This window comes from Oncorhynchus keta, chromosome 4, assembly GCF_023373465.1.
Source record: "Oncorhynchus keta strain PuntledgeMale-10-30-2019 chromosome 4, Oket_V2, whole genome shotgun sequence".
NCBI lineage: Eukaryota > Metazoa > Chordata > Actinopteri > Salmoniformes > Salmonidae > Oncorhynchus > Oncorhynchus keta.
Window position 1 is genome coordinate 20,772,656 of NC_068424.1, and position 17,686 is coordinate 20,790,341.

Below are 17,686 nucleotides of genomic sequence, written 5' to 3' on the forward strand. Positions count from 1 at the left end.
TCCCCCTCCCCACCAAAGAAATGCCTCATCCAGGGAACCACAAGTAATAATAGAGGGGGGCTTCTTGGAGGCTTTTTCTGTCGCTAATGCTCGAGTCCGGGTAAAAATGTTGCCTTTTGTAGCCGCCATGACTTGTTGAATAAAGCTAAAGGAGTTTAAACCTGAAGTGGAGGTAAGATTAGGAATTGGAAACTATTTGTGAGGAGCTCTTAGTTCATGTGGCCATCTCGTTCAAGGGTCACATGATCCCCGCTTGCAAACTTTTACTACTAGGACAGACAACCCAGCTCAAAGTTATGCAAGTATCTCAAAATGCAGTTTGCAGCACGCACAAAACAAATATTAGGCAGCAGGGATCTTAATCCAGGAGGGAATTGTTACCAAGTAGCTTGATCTTGCAAGCTAATGTTAGCAATTAGCTAAACCCAGCTGGAGAGAATTTAGATATATACCTTACAAACATAAGTAGTGAATGTCATACAAGTGTAACTTGATCACCTCACTTAAGTTTGCGCTGCAGGAGTAACTCACCTCATGAAGCTCACATTTTGCTTGTTGCACTTCTTTGTAAACAAACACACATAGCTGTCTCAAACCGCTGTTTTGGGAAACTAGTACTGGAAAGCTTCATACTGAAAAATTATCTAATGGGCGAAATGAACGCGATCAGATTTATCTATTACCTAGTGCACAAGTTGACTTGAGGTGGTTATTTAAAAAGTACTAGTATTCAAAGCCCAGAAAATGTCACTTACCAGAAGTGAACTGCTAACTAAATGCTAACGAGTGCATTGCGAACATTTTGTGACCTAAAGTATACAATTAACAAAAAAATGCTACACAGTTTGCTGCGCGCACAAAACAAATATTAGCCAGCAAGGCTCTTGATCCAGGAGAAGATTGATTATCTGCGGTTACCAAGCAAATGCTTGATTTTGGAAGAAGCTAACCACTTAGCTAACTAGCTACTAAATTAGCAAACCAAATGCACAACTGAAGAACATCTATCTATCACATTAGACTGTTAGCTTATAAGATATCTAGCTGGCAAACATTTAGTTGTGAATTCCATACTGTAATTATATCACCCGGCGTATGCTGCACGACAGTAAGTGACTCAATAATCCGGTCTCATCATTGTGTGCTTGTAAACAATCACCACGTGACAGGGGGACTACCGTAAACTACATAACAATGTGACAGGTGAAATGAAGAATGCGATGTTCTTTATCTCCTAACGTATTGCTCAATTTGACTGCAGGTATCTACTTAAAAAGTAGAAACAAATATTCACATTTATTAAGACTTTCAACGGTTTTGAAAAACCATCCTGTGCCTTTTTCTAAATACCCCGGTATATGGTGTATAAGGTATACCACACAAGCCTAGTTTGCACAAACTGTCACAAACCGTCTCAGGGAACCTCATCTGCATGCTCTCGTCCTCACCAGGGTCTTGACCTGACTGCAGTTCGGCATCGTAACCGACTTCAATTGGCAAATGCTCACCTTTGATGGCCACTGGCACACTGGAGAAGTGTGCTCTTCAGAGATTAATTCCTTTTTCAACTGTGCCGGGCAGATGGCAGACAATGTGTATAGCGTCGTGTGGGCAAGTGGTTTGCCGATGTCAACGTTGTGAACATAGTGCCCAATGGTGGTGGTGGGGTTATGGTATGGGTAGGCATAAGCTACGGACAATGAACACAACTGCATTTTATCGATGTCAATTTGAATGCACATAGATACCGTGTCGAGATCTTGAGGCCCATTGTCGTGCCAGTCATCCGTCGCCATCACCTCCCGTTTCAGTATGATAATGCACGACCCGATGTCGCAAGGAACTCTACACAATTCCTGGAAGCTGAAAATATCCCTGTTCTTCCATGGCTTGCATACTCACCAGACATGCCACCCATAGAGCATGCTTGGGATGCTCTGGATCAACATGTACAACCGCGCCTTCCAGTTTCGCCAATATCCAGCAACTTCGCACAGCCATTGAAGAGGAGTTGGACAGCATTCCACAGGCCACAATTCAATCCCTGATTAACTCTATATGAAGGAGGTGTCATGCTGCACGAGGCACAGTGGTCTTCTGATCCACGCCTCTACCTTTTTTTTGTAAGGTGTCTGTAACCAACCCATGCATATCTTTATTCCCAGTCATGTGAAATCCATAGATTAGGGCCTAATGAATTTATTTCAATTGACTGATTTCCTTACATGAACTGTAACTCAGTGAAATCTTTGAAATTGTTGTGTTTTTAAAATATTTTTGTTCAGTGTAGGTTTAGAATGACAAAAACGGAGGCAACAGTCGTCCCCTGTTTATGGCACTTAAATATATTTATAATTTGCTTATGCTGTATACCATAGAATTAACAGTTTGCTCAACAAACTGAATTGTAAACAGTACATGATTTTTTAACATTTATAATAACTAGCATGTCACAACACTCAAAAATGCAACAATGCACAACATGCAAAAATGGCATGAATCGAGAAAGGCACTGAACATAACATCATCTTTTGTGATTAAGTCAATGACTCAATATAGTTTCTAAGTAGAAGTGTAATTCCAAACCCCAGGCTACATGTTCAATCTCTTGTCTATTTAGCATCTAAGATCAAGAGTGTCTATTTAAAGGAAGTACTTCCCCTTCAAATCTACAGTATTAAGGCTGTAGGGAAGGATCATCATTTCTATTTTGTATTTATCTTTGAATGTTAATGTTCATTCTCTATTTATTATCTATGATCAGGAAAGACTATTTAACGGAAATACTCCACTCCCTATCTGTCATAGTGCCCCTCTGCATCTCCATATCTACAGTATTATATTATGGCTGTAGAGGAGGCTCATTTGAGCCTAATCTAAGATGACATGTTCCACTGGAACGCAGAGTAGAAAGAACAGCAACCTGGAAGATGTTACAGTGCTAATGATATGTGGCCATCTTGGTGAAGTGCACAGGCAATTTGCTGTAAATGTATTAGTGGTCTCCGTGATATCGGTATCATCCAACCCATTATTTAGGCTATGGGCTTATTGATGTTCTAATGAAGATTATTTTGTGTCGTATCGTATTTCCGTGTTGAGATGTTGCTGTCCAAATACCTCACAATGGTATTATCATTGATAAACACGGAATAAAAATAATTGCAATGTTCAAGACGAGTCAAGTTCCGCAGTTCACACTCATAATCCAAGAGAAGCACAAGATGAGCCATCTTTTAGGTATCTACTTCAAATGTACGTCCAATACCATTGTCTTCGATTCCTATAGATGCCTTTTTTTTTATCTCTTTCTCAAAATGGACACCGATGAAGAAATAGTAATTCAAATGGCCTCGGGATACAGACACTTAACTCCCTCTCACTTACTTAATGCACTCCGGAAATCTAAAGCGCTTTCTTTGAGAGAAACTTTCCGTTGAGAGTCAACAGCGCTGTTGTGTTCGACAAGGCCTCTGAAAGGCTATGTAAATCCTTGCTCTATATCCCCCACGTTCAAGTCAAGTACTTCTGGCCCCCGAAAAGCTGAAAAGAGACTGCGTTCTGAGTTGTTTGCTGTTGCGGCTGAATGCTTGGTTAGACGCCCTGAAGCCAGTCTGTGCAGCCTCTCACTGTAGCCTAAAAACGACGGTGTTGCTTGCCGTGTTCCCACTACCAGTGTTATTGATGTGTTTTCCTTTGAAATCCTGTGTTCCCGGGAATCTTCAAAGGGTCTTTAATGGGTTTTAATGTGACGTTGGAATTAGACGCCTCACTGTTGCGGCGGTGGCAGGTTTAGGTGTAACTAACCCAGTGGTGCTCCACGAAGTGTCTCTTCCCCCAGTGTTGAATTATTCAGCGTCGCTCTATTTTCACAGTTTGAGAATGCCAGTGGGGTGTTCTTAGTGGAAGACGAATAGAGATGGAGAATTGTGTGTGGGTGTGCCTCACTGCCTGCATATGTGCCTATGAGGTGGCCTTCTTCAACCAAGTAGTACACCACTAAGTCCCTGTCTGGCGACACTAGGCTGCATACTAATTGAAAAACCATGAAGCCCCAGCAAATACAAAGAATGTGCACGTGTGGATTGGAGGAGGCTACGTGTCCAGAACCAGTCCGAATCCAGTCTACCTCCTGTCTGTTCATCTGTTTTTCCTTTCTCCTTTCTTTCTTTCTTTCGTTCTTCAATCTGAAATGTGTGTTGAGTGCCTTTAACATCTGGCCCCGGGCCCCCAGAGTCCTCTTCAGCACTGAAGCCCCTCTCAAATCCCGTAGACTGTCGTCTCTCCTATCAGCATGACAGGGCCTCTTTCTCTCTTTCTCTCTCTCTGTAGGTTCATCTCAATAGTCTAAGCTGGCTCATCTCCGCTCTTCCATCTGCACTGATGTGGAAGAACCTGACAGGGGAAATGACACGACACTCAGACACAATCCATGTCTCAATTGTCTCAAGGCTTAAAAATCCTTATTTAACCTGTCTACTCCCCCTCCTTTACACTGATTGAAGTGGATTTAACATCAGGGATCATAGCTTTCATCTGTTCAGTCTATGTCATGGAAAGAGCAGGTGTTCCTAATGTTTTGTCCACTCAGTGACAGTTTCCAGATCACTGCAGATTAAATAAAATAGAGGAGAGGAAACTATTGAGATACACACTTGCTCTAGGACTTTACTAGCCACAGCCCCACAGACCTCTTACCTGCCCATCCTTCTGAGAATATTACAGTGTTTCCCTTGCCATTGTATAGGAAGGGCGGGCTCCCCTGCTGGATCTCTTGCCCCCCACCTAAAGGATTGGACTGTTGGTGTCAGAGGATGTTGCCTCAGAGGCCTTTGCATGTGGCCTGGAGAAATGAACTGGGGATAAGACTGCAGCTGGGTGATGCTGAGGTTAGTCAAAGGTGTCACACTTAATAGTAACAAACTTCATTTGGACTTTGTAGTAGGTGCATTCATTTTGTTCACTTGCCGTTGTACCCGCCAAACTCTTTACCTCGGGAACAGTAGATGACATCAAGTCAATTCAAGGCGGACAACCAAGGACTTCATCACTTTCTTGCTGTCCCTTTTGGCGCTGACGTCCCGCTCAGAAATGGCTTCCCCTGTTTCCTGTTTGTTGTGTAGAAAATAATTAGTTTAAAATCTAGTCCCTATGGAATCGGGAGTGGAGAATGGGTAATCGTCCTCACCCAGAGAGAGCTAGTTTTTCTGCAGAGAAAGAAAAGAAGTGAGGAGTGACTACTGACGTGAGGAGTGACTACTGACGTGAGGAGTGACTACTGACGTGAGGAGTGACTACTGACGTGAGGAGTGACGTCTAAATATCAGATGGGAGTCTTAAGAGACTTTCCACTTCGCCTCGCACACACTCCGTAATATAGTCTGTCAATGACCTACTCTTTGAGAAACACACACATACATTTATATCCACAGATTTACACACACAGATGCTTTAAACAACATACTGAAACCGTAGTCATACATTTTCACCACACATCAAATAGGCTAGTGGCCAATCCTCAAAAAGGCCTTTTAGTTTTTGATAGCTGTAGTTTTTGCATTTAGTTTTTGATAACAAACACAACAATTTCACATCTTTAATGTCTCCCATTTTGTGAAATGGATGGTTGTGGGAAAATATTTTACTGCAAAAGTGGTTAAATTGACAGATATTGTGACCACCCCCTAAACTCAAAACATGCAGAATAATATCTGGCTGGACGGGGATGGGCCACATAAGATCATGTAACCTAATATTGCACGCTCTAATACAGCAAAAATTGGAATACAAGTAGTCAGTTGTCTGCCCTACATACACAAACAAACAGCATTAGGAGATCTTAATGCTTCTTGGCAATATAGACCTGTAAACACAGAGATGCAATAGGTGGAAATATCAACTACAAATGATTTATGATGAATGTAAGCTTTACTTTTGGGTAGCTGATAAATAGACAACTTTCCAAGTCAAACGTGCTGACAAAAATACACATAGTTACATGTTTTTTGATGATGTAGTTATTGTAATCTAATGGGCTTTAAGGAAAACAAGTGGGCTGAAACAATGAAAACTGTCATTTATTTTCAGTCAAAGGGTCCTCTGTTGATGTTATGTTAAGCTTCTTGCAATTACGTTATAGGGGACCCCCACGATAGCATTAAATGGTGGTTTAATCAGCTGTATTTACATGTTTTAAAAGAGACATCTTTCAAATTTGTGTACTCTACTTATGACCTGTACTCAATAATACTTTTGTCCAATACAGCTAAGTTGGGTATCCAGTAGGCCTGCCATAATGACACTCAAACACCATCATCTGTATATAGAAAAGGCAGCTGACTGCTTGGCACCAACTGTGTTATAACCTGTACCTCCAGGATTAGGCTCTTAAGTCACCTCCTTATTATTAAGAAGTAAGCTTTGATTCATTGCTAGTCAGAAAAGGCTGCCTGAATCCAACATGGCCTTCCGGTGGTTCGCTGCATTTGTGATGCGCATTGGGACGTTGTCGTGCACTCTTATGCTGTTTGGGTTGAGCTGTCTGCCCTGTCCTCGATAGGCCCATGCCACCATCAGTCCTCCCCTCTGGCAGTTACTAGAGACAGAGACATGTCAGGAGGCCATTCACCAGCCAAGATGCCATCTGGAAAGTGCTGCTGTGCATTGCCCTTATATGTACCTATTTTGTTACCACCAATGGCTGGCCAGCCCATGTGACACCTGAAGAATGAGCTCTCATGCTGAGGTGACTCATGCATTGATCTGGGAAACTGTGCACTAATCCCAACACCCCTATAAGGACATAATGGCATATTTGGCAAACAAGAGGTCTCTTAGGATGGTAGGACTTATAGAAAGATGCTGTTTATCATTGTGTATGGTGGCTGTGGATTGACTGGGGGATAGTGGTCAATATGCACCCTGCTTGATCAGCTCTACCACCTCTGCAACCCCTTTTTACTTTTCATCAAAGGAATTATTTTCAATTATATATGTGGCTGGGGCTGTGCTCATAACCAACGCCTCATAACCAACGCTTAGTCTATGACCTACACTCTAAGTAACCTCTATGAAACCTGAGGTCACCCTCAGGTTCTGTCACTCTCATCATGTCCTGCTGGTCCTGCCCCCAGACCCTAATCACAACCAACTACCCAGAGTAAATATTGGCCAAATAATCATCCTACATGACTTCTAAAGAAAAATGTAGGACTTTACCTGCAGGACTTTTTGCCACATTCAACATAACAATCTCTAATAACATCTGCTCTACAGATGGGCATACTATCTGCAACTGCTTGCTAAGGTTACGGTTAGAGCTAGGATTAGTAGATGGTTAGGTTAAATGTTTAGATCTGATTAGTCTGTAGAGCATCTACAGATGGACTAACCAAATAAACTGTGGTAACTCCAACCACATGTCAGTTAGGTGTTGGAAAGATCTAAGGGAAGATCTGTTTCTGACAGCTCTTTCACAGACTCCCTCTTAAACAAGGGACAACCAACCATTCCACTACTGGAGTAGATTAAGATGTTACTGGGATCCCCATTAACCGACACCAATGACTACAGCTAGTTTTCCTGGGGTCCGACACATTTTTATTTTTATTTATTTTTATTACACCTTTATTTAACCAGGTAGGCAAGTTGAGAACATGTTCTAATTTACAATTGCGACCTGGCCAAGATAAAGCAAAGCAGTTCGACATATACAACACCACAGAGTTACACATGGAGTAAAACAAACATACAGTCAATAATACAGTCGAAAAGTAAGTATATATACAATGTGAGCAAATGAGGTGAGATAAGGGAGGTAAAGGCAACAAAAAAAGGCCATGGTGGCGAAGTAAATACAATATAACAAGTAACACACTGGAATGGTAGATTTGCAGTGGAAGAATGTGCAAGGTAGAGATAGAAAGAATGGGGTGCAAAGGAGCAAAATAAAGAAATAAATACAGTAGGGGTGAGAGGTAGTTGTTTGGGCTAAATTATAGATGGGCTATGTACAGGTGCAGTAATCTGTGAGCTGCTCTGACAGCTGGTGCTTAAAGCTAGTGAGGGAGATAAGTGTTTCCAGTTTCAGAGATTTTTGTAGTTCGTTCCAGTCATTGGCAGCAGAGAACTGGAAGGAGAGGCGGCCAAAGGAAGAATTGGTTTTGGGGGTGACCAGAGAGATATACCTGCTGGAGCGCGTGCTACAGGTGGGTGCTGCTATGGTGACCAGCGAGCTGAGATAAGAGGGGACTTTACCTAGCAGGGTCTTGTAGATGACCTGGAGCCAGTGGGTTTGGCGACGAGTATGAAGCGAGGGCCAGCCAACGAGAGCGTACAGGTCGCAGTGGTGGGTAGTATATGGGGCTTTGGTGACAAAACGGATGGCACTGTGATAGACTGCATCCAATTTATTGAGTAGGGTATTGGAGGCTATTTCGTAAATGACATCGCCAAAGTCGAGGATTGGTAGGATGGTCAGTTTTACAAGGGTATGTTTGGCAGCATTTGTGAAGGATGCTTTGTTGCAAAACAGGAAGCCAATTCTAGATTTAACTTTGGATTGGAGATGTTTGATGTGAGTCTGGAAGGAGAGTTTACAGTCTAACCAGACACCTAGGTATTTGTAGTTGTCCACATATTCTAAGTCAGAACCGTCCAGACTAGTGATGTTGGACGGGCGGGCAGGTGCAGGCAGCGATCGTTTGAAGAACATGCATTTAATTTTACTTGTATTTAAGAGCAATTGGAGGCCACGGAATGAGAGTTGTATGGCATTGTAGCTCGTCTGGAGGGTTGTTAACACAGTGTCCAAAGAAGGGCCAGAAGTATACAGAATGGTGTCGTCTGCGTAGAGGTGGATCAGAGACTCACCAGCAGCAAGAGCGACATCATTGATGTATACAGAGAAGAGAGTCGTTCCAAGAATTGAGCCCTGTGGCACCCCCACAGAGACTGCCAGAGGCCCGGACAACAGGCCTTCTGATTTGACACACTGAACTAAATCAGACAAGTAGTTTGTGAACCAGGCGAGGCAATCATTTGAGAAACCAAGGCTATCGAGTCTGCTGATGAGGATGTGGTGATTGACAGAGTCGAAAGCCTTGGCCAGGTCAATGAAATAGGGCTGCACAGTATTGTTTCTTATCGATGGTGGTTAAGATATCGTTTAGGACCTTGAGCGTGGCTGAGGTGCACCCATGACCAGCTCTGAAACCAGATAGCATAGCGGAGAAGGTATGGTGGGATACGAAATGGTCTGTAATCTGTTTGTTGACTTGGCTTTCGAAGACCTTAGAAAGGCAGGGTAGGATAGATATTGGTCTATAGCAGTTTGGGACAGGAGTGTGTGTCCCCCTTTGAAGAGGGGGATGACCGCAGCTGCTTTCCAATCTTTGGGAATCTCAGACGACACGAAAGAGAACAGGCTAGTACAGGCTAGTAATAGGCGTTGCAATAATTTCGGCAGATAATTTTATAAAGAAAGGGTCCAGATTGCCTGGCTGATTTGTAGGGGTCCAGATTTTGTAGCTCTTTCAGAACATCAACTGACTGGATTTGGGAGAAGGAGAAATGGGGAAGGCTTGGGCGAGTTGCTGTGGGGGGTGCAGTGCTGTTGACCGGGATTGGGGTAGCCAGGTGGAAAGCATGGTCAGCCGTAGAAAAATGCTTATTGAAATTATAGTGGTTTATCGGTGGTGACAGTGTTTCCTATCCTCAGTGCAGTGGGCAGCTGGGAGGAGGTGTTCTTATTCTCCATGGACTTTACAGTGTCCCAGAATTTTTTTGAGTTTGTGTTGCAGGAAGCAAATTTCTGCTTGAAAAAGCTAGCCTTGGCTTTTCTTCCTGCCTGTGTATATTGGTTTCTATTTTCCCTGAAAAGTTGCATATCACGGGGGCTGTTCGATGCTAATGCAGAACGCCATAGGATGTTTTTGTGTTGGTTAAGGGCAGTTAGGTCTGGAGAGAACAAAGGGCTATATATGTTCCTGGTACTAAATTTCTTGAATGGGGCATTCTTATTTAAGATCGTGAGGAAGGCATTTAAAACAAATAACCAGGCATCCTCTACTGATGGGATGAGGTCAATATACTTCCAGGATACCCACTACGGATGCAGGCAATGAGGCAGTGATCGCTGAGATCTTGGTTGAAAACAGCAGAGGTGTATTTAGAGGGCAAGTTGGTTTGGATGATATCTATGAGGGTGCTGATAATTTGTGTGAGATTGAGGGCATCAAGCTTAGATTGTAGGATGGCTGGGGTGTTAAGCATGTTCCAGTTTAGGTCGCCTAGCAGCACGAGCTCTGAAGATAGATGGGGGGCAATCAGTTCACATATGGTGTCCAGAGCACAGCTGGGGGCAGAGGGTGGTCTATAGCAGGCAGCAACAGTGAGAGACTTGTTTTTAGAGAGGTGGATTTTTAAAAGTAGAAGTTAAAATAGTTTGGGTACAGACCTGGATAGCAGGACAGAACTCTGCAGGCTATCTTTGCAGTAGATTGCAAAACCGCCCCCTTTGGCCGTTCTATCTTGTCTGAAAATGTTGTAGTTTGGGATGAATTTTTGGTGGTTTTCCTAAGCCAGGATTCAGACACGGCTGGAACATCCAGGTTGGCAGAGTGTGCTAAAGCAGTGAATAAAATAAACTTAGGGAGAAAACTTCTAATGTTAACATGATGTTAACATAACATTATGTTAACATTAGAAGTTAACATAATGAAAAAGACCATACAGAAAAAAATACTTAACAATTTACATTTTAAAAACATTAACAAAGACATTAGACTTACACGTATAGTTATTTTTTTAACCTTTATTTAACTAGGCAAGTCAGTTAAGAACAAATTCTTATTTACAATGACGGTCTAGGAACAGTGGGTTCACTGCTTTTTTCAGGGGCAGAATGACAGATTTGTACCTTGTCAGCTCGGGGATTCGATCTAGCAACCTTTCAGTTACTAGTCCAACACTCTAACCACTAGGCTACCTGCCTCCCCTATACAGGCATTACTGTTATACATTCAGGCTGAGAAAACATGGTTGTGTTTTGTTCTACCTCAGGTAGGGGTATCACAGCCCTGCCACTAGCCTAAAAAAGTCACATGGCCATAGAAGGGACACACATCTTCCAAGCTAATGCTAGCAGGATGCCACTGAGTCTCGACTTTCCCCCAGCCCTCTTTCCTAACCCCATGTTTACCTGCGGTATCTTATACTTTTCACCCATTTGAGCCACACGCCAAAGTGCTCGAGAGAGAGCAAAATGGTGACTTCTAGAGAGATAATGAAGCAGCACTACTTCAGCAAAGTGTCAGTCAACAGAGCTAAATCCTGAGCCGTATGACCAGCCTGCTACGCCTCAGTAATAAGGCTAAAGCCTTGGCCAGTATTAGTATTGACTGGCCGCGCGTAAAGCGGGCAGGTAGGTAATTACCAGGTTATTGGCTCATGCAGCCACCCTCTAATGCTGTCGGGGCATGCACACGGCTGCCCAGTTTAATCACTGTGGAAACAGGGGGAGATGGGTGATTATAAAGGGAGGGGGGGGTCTATCAGTAGTCAGGACTCGGCCTCGCACCAATGGGCTCCAGGGGCCTGCAACACCATAATGACCTCATAGAAGAGAGGAATGGAACAAGGCCTCTCCCCTTGGCAGCAAGAGAGATGGGAAGATAAGCAGGAGATGGAGAAAGAGGGGTGACAGAGTGAGATTAGAAAAGAATGAGAGAAAGAGAGAGAGAGGGAAGATTGGTGGTAAGTGGACAAAGGAGAGGAGTGTGAACGGAGTGTGAACGATTTGGGGGGAAGGCGAAGAAAACATTTGGGCGACAGACAAAAAATAGAGAAGAAGAAAGAGAGAGAGATTTTGGAAGTGAGACGGGTTAGAAGGAAAATACTCCTAATTCTCCCTCTTCGCTCCTCTGTATCACTGCAGTGCACCGCTCCCACCCTCCCTGCATCGGGACTTTGGCTGAAGTGCCTTTGGTTCTGGTCCAGATATGGCCGGGGCGGTGGAGTGTGTGTGCCTGCGCGGATGGCAGGTGAATGGGAGGATATGTCATCGTAATGGCTCTGTGTAATGTGGTGTCACGCCGTGTGAGGAACAGGCACCATTGTAAAAGGGTGCCTATGCAAGCGTTATTCAGAGGCTTCCACAGCACAGCAGCAGCACAGCACAGCACAGCACAGCACAGCACAGCACAGCAGCAGCACCGGCCCCGGTCGCTCTCCTTCCGCCTCGTTGCCATTTTCAATCTTTCTCATTTCACCTCGTGCTGTTTAATTTCCCTTTTCATTCTCTCATTCTCATCTGTCTCTGTTGTCATGGTTATATTTAACGTTTTCACTTTCCTTTTCTGAAGCTGTCCTCTATTTCCCCCCCACCCCCTTTCTCGCTCTCTCTTGGTTCTCTTCCCACTCTTTCTCTTTAACTTCCCCTTCGTGTAGCTGTTGCCTCCTACTGTGCATATCTTAACGTCAACATTGTTTGTTCTACTTCTCTTAATCTCGGGTTTGTCTTTCATCTTTTCAACCAAAGGCGGCCGACCTATAGTCTTTATGTTGTTCGTTAGAGAACTGGTCGACCACTTGAGAATCTATTGAGTTTAGTGTTACCTAATTGTTTGAGAAACACTACTCTGTCCATCTATCTCACTCAATGTTGTGAACGTAAGAAAACATGGCCTCACTTATCTTTTTAGAGAACACTGTAAAAATGGACGTCACGCCGGCTGAGGGGCTTGTCAAAATATTGTGGTATGGATATCTCTTGCGATATGGATATTGTAATGTGATTTCAATTAATTGTGCCGCCTTAATCCGTGTGACTTAATTTACTATACAGTAATTGTAAATCAACATGTTCTCAGTGATTCAAGGAATATTTTGTGCATACTGCCATCAAGTGGTATTGTTGTGAATTACATCCTAACTAATTCTGTGCTGCATCCAAGTGTCTGTTTTTAAATGTATGTAAAGTATTTTGTATGTAATGTCTTTTTCTTTATGTGTCGGACCCCAGTAAGACTAGCTGTCAACATTGGTGTTGCCTAATGGGGATCCTAATCAAATCCAAAATCAGTCATGGCTGGTCTACTACACAAAGAACATGTGTGTGTTATAACACTCTATCCATCTTGTGAGACGCTGTCCTGTTTCTGAAATACCCATCTTATGGCAAATTGTCATCATTATTGCTATCCCATTAGAACAGCGTAGTCAGCATTTGTGGCTGATAGATACTACCAGTATTGGGCCCATCCATCAGCAGTGGTGCAGAGTTGCTCTGCTGTGGGTGGGTGTGAATGTGCGACTTTATCGCCTGCTGTGTGGTTGCTTGTGCGTGAATGTGAGTGTGAACTAGATGGTCTGTGTGTGTGTGTATGCAAGAGAAAGACACATACACACTCAAATACAACAGCGTGGTGTCTAGCAAAAACTCTGAGAGAGAGAGAGCAGACGCACAAAGTCTCTGTGTCTAAATTCCAACCCCATCATATCTCATTCTACCAGGTGTGCTGGTGTAGTGAAGGCCCCGGGGGTGGGGGTGGGGGAATCCTGCCATGCCGTACACTATGATTCGCTCGTAATGTTGACTGAGCAGAGCGCTAATTTGTAATGAGATCAGAACTCCCACTTGAAACCCACCTCCAGACTCCAGTTCTCCCCAATCCAGCTCAGCAATTCATCAAGAAATGCTCATTTTTTCCCCCTCTCTCGCATTAGTTCCCCTTCTTATCTTCTCTAGTCATACCAGGGGGCATGGCAGGGAATTGAGGTGTGATACTCTATTCTACTTTTGTTTTGTGCATCTGAATGCTAAAGGGGATAAACTACTTTTAAAAAGTTAACAGTTCTTTTGTTTCTCAACGTGAGAAAGTGCCATTTTTCCCACACCCAATTCACTCCAATTATACAAAACTCGCTAATGCAGTCATGTCCCCTGGAATTTTCCTGAGAATCGCGAAAACCCCAAAGGCCTAGAATTCCACACTCAAAATGTATTGAACCTTGACTACTACACTGATACTAGACCGAGGTGGGCGCGATTGGACACGGAATGAGAGACAATAAGACGAGTAGTTGTCATCCCCTGTGTACCCCTTCGAAGACCTGAAAGTCTGACCTTTTCACCTGCACCTGCCAAAACAAGGGGCTCCTCTTTTCCCCCTCTGTTACCTGGCACAAAATGGCCGCCTTGTTGCGTCACTGTCTCTCTTTTCCAGCCAGGGGTGTAAACTAAGTAGCAGTTGGCTCTATTTTTGATTGAATTGAACTTGGCATTACTGTGCCCACTGTCTCTGTTTTAAAGGTTGTGTTATGACCCGGCAAATGTAGATAAGAGTATAGGGATCACTCTGAATCATTATCAGACCCCGTCTCCAGCTCTCTAACCCAAATCCTATTACCATGGTCTGTCTGTTTTGCCAAGGCAGTGACCCTTGGCTGTTTCTCTAGTCAGATTGAATCTTAATGATGTTATGACATAAGTACAGGCCAGACAGTGGAGTTTAATGGGAAGAATAGCGAACAGTTTGTTCATCTGGCGTGTCAAGGAGAACAGGGTTGTGTAGGCGGGGGCTATGGATGTTGGGGTCAGGGTTGGTCAACAACAATACACACACACACACACACACACACACTGCCCCCCGGAGTTGGAATGTATTTACTGTTGTCTCGGTGTCTGTGAATGTCTGGCTGCCGCTGCAGAGCAGTAGAATACCACACCAAGGTCAGGCCTCTTGCCATTGCACGACAGGTATTTGTGATTACACAGATGCAGAGGAATGTTCCGCCCCTGTTTTCTCTCTCGCTCTCCACATCTTTTATCCTCTGGAGATGATTGTTTCAAGATGTGCGTCACTCCAGGTCTCTGGTCTGGACCCCGTAGCCCCTGAGGTCTGGAATTTTTGCTATCTGGTTAAGCGCCAACAATAATTTCCCCAATATATCAAAACTGAAGTCAATGTCAGCATTCACTGCAGTGATTTGTGATGACACGAAGCACCCCTGATTCTTCAGACTGCCTCCCCCCCATTTGAGTACATTTATACATTTCACAGGTGTGCTCGTCATAATTCACTTCAGTTTTTGACAAAACTTCCAAGTGGTCGGTAGAATGTGCATGGAAATCTTTATATGGTCACTGTTGATCCTTGAAGGCTTCCGTAGTTCATCTCATGTTGAGGAGACCATAGCGAAACCAGATTTGATCCTGCTGACTTAGTCAGTCGTCGCTCATTCGTGTTTCTTGAAATATCACTGTGTTGATTTAGTTTTCAGTCACTGTGATTTCCTCTGTTGTGTTTTGCAGGAAGTTCTACTACATCACTCTGCTGAGGGACCCTGTGTCACGCTACCTGAGCGAGTGGCGCCATGTGCAGCGCGGCGCCACCTGGAAGACGTCCCTCCACATGTGCGACGGGCGCACGCCCACGCCCGAGGAGCTGCCGCCCTGCTATGAGGGTACGGACTGGTCCGGCTGCACCCTGCAGCAGTTCATGGACTGCCCCTACAACCTGGCCAACAACCGGCAGGTGCGCATGCTCGCCGACCTCAGCCTGGTGGGCTGCTACAACCTCTCCACCGTGCCCGATAAGCGGCGCTCGCAACTTCTCCTCGAGTCAGCCAAGAAGAACCTGCGCGACATGGCCTTCTTCGGTCTGACTGAGTATCAGCGCAAGACGCAGTTCCTGTTCGAGCGCACCTTCCGACTGCGCTTCATCCGCCCCTTTGTGCAGTACAACAGCACCCGGGCAGCCGGCGTGGACCTGGACAATGACACAGTGGCGCGCATCGAGGAGCTCAACGACCTGGACATGCAGCTGTATGACTACGCTCGCGACCTCTTCCAGCAGCGCTATCAGTACACTCGGCAGCTGGAGAGACGCGCGCACCGCTTGGCACTTCGGGGTCGCGGTCTCGACCCCCGGGATTTTCTCAGAGATGAGGGCGGTATGGGGGGTGAAGGGACAGCCAGGCTGCCCACAGAGGACTACATGAACCACATCATCAACAGGTGGTAGCCCCCACCCACCTAGACACCCACTTTCCTGACCTCCCCATTGTCTTTTATGGTGAGGTTGCATCAGAGTGATTGTTTAGGAAAGTTGAAATTTGGCACTTGTGGTTTGGGAAGGAGACCGTTGCAGAGGATTGGGTGACTTACCTATGGACTTTGCATGAGCCAAGCTGTGGGTTGCGGACCAGATGATATCCCTCTTGGATGACATAGACGTTTTGGTTTTCTTAGACTATGTGGAGAGGTCAGATATTTGTGATTGGAAGCCCATGATAAACCTGAGTCACCCTCTGGAGTTCTAGAAGCAGCAACTATCTCCACACTCCTCAGATTTTCCTTTACAAAGTAAACAAACTGGTTTTACTTGCTGTTCTATGTCTTAGCCCACAAGAATAACCTATGTGCTTAATAAGTTGTTTGAGGAGTTTCAAAGCAGTGAGATGAGAAATTACCTGTACTTTGGGCCAAAAGTATTTCAATAGTGTCTAAGCGAAGGACATTTCCGACAAGCTATCTTTTTATTTATTCAATTGCTTCTGATCATTTGAAATAGATATTTTTCCAATGTGAGAGACTATTTGGCCCACCTTGATATACAGTATGGCACTTGTAAGTGATATAAAGTCATGATTGTCATAACATACCCATCAATTTGCTGAAAGTTTACTAACATGTATCAAAGTTTAGAGTTATATCTTAATATAAATGACAGATAAACAGATTTTTTTTTTACACTTGTATGTTTTTACCATTTTGTCTGAATGTCTATGAAGAGGCCAGTCTCTTTGGTTCCGATGTATTTTACTTCACCCGTTGGATTGTGATCTGTACACTAAAGGAGATGTACATGAATGAGAAGGTAAATGATTGACATGAAGGTTTGTTATGCGATTGTCTAGGAACATTTTCGACCACATAATCTAGATACAACAATGGATGCTCACCAGGAGACGGACTGGGGGTCTCATACTGAAGGGAGACACTAAAAACAGGAAACACTGTCGTTCTTATTACTTGTACAAAGTTGTGTGCGTGTGTGCGTGTGCGTGTGTGTGCGTGTGTGTGTGTGTGTATGTGTGTGGGCGCGCACTTTTGTTTCTGTGCTTTCCCTTCTCTGTTTGGGATCAAGTGTGTCATTTAAAACCAGAATACAATGAACATGTGTAATGGATGGATTATTAGTCGAGGTTGCCATGCTCCCCAAGATGTGTTTTATTTTTAATAATGCATATTTAAGTGTCTAAAAGTGCAACAGGTAAAATATTAAAGTTGAAGAATGGACAGCCTCTTTCCAACCACACTCTTTTTTTGTTAATAATCTTAAAAAAAAAAAAAGTATACATAGAATGATCCCCTGGAGAACGGTGTGTTTAATTACAATTCAAACACAATGGGTGACATGATATAACCATTATCATTAAATACTGGTGTATATGGGACCTCCATATTTATCCTATTTATAATTCTGCTCACAAAGTCTCCAATCCAACAGCAAATACTGTGACCCCACAGGCATATCCAGTACTAAAAACAGGGCCACATCTGAATGTTTTGGGAGTGTTAAGATGCTATGGGATTATTATTATTATTATTAAGGAAATGTGGACCAGTGTGTGCAGATCCTGCAAATGACTCATAGTCTTGTCATCAATAGCAGAATGTTTG

The 17,686-nt window shown here is 43.9% G+C and overlaps 1 protein-coding gene across 1 annotated transcript in view; it reads left to right on the plus strand.

Annotated features, from left to right (window-relative positions):
* The window catches only part of LOC118370621 (heparan-sulfate 6-O-sulfotransferase 1-B-like), a 94,535-nt gene extending 77,231 nt beyond the window's left edge, over nt 1–17,304 (plus strand). Inside the window, exon 2 of the mRNA XM_035755695.2 lies at nt 15,314–17,304. Within this exon, the coding sequence (XP_035611588.2) occupies nt 15,314–16,025 (712 nt within the window). The 3' untranslated portion in view covers nt 16,026–17,304. The remainder of the gene's footprint in view (nt 1–15,313) is intronic.
* Nucleotides 17,305–17,686: the final 382 nt, after the last annotated feature.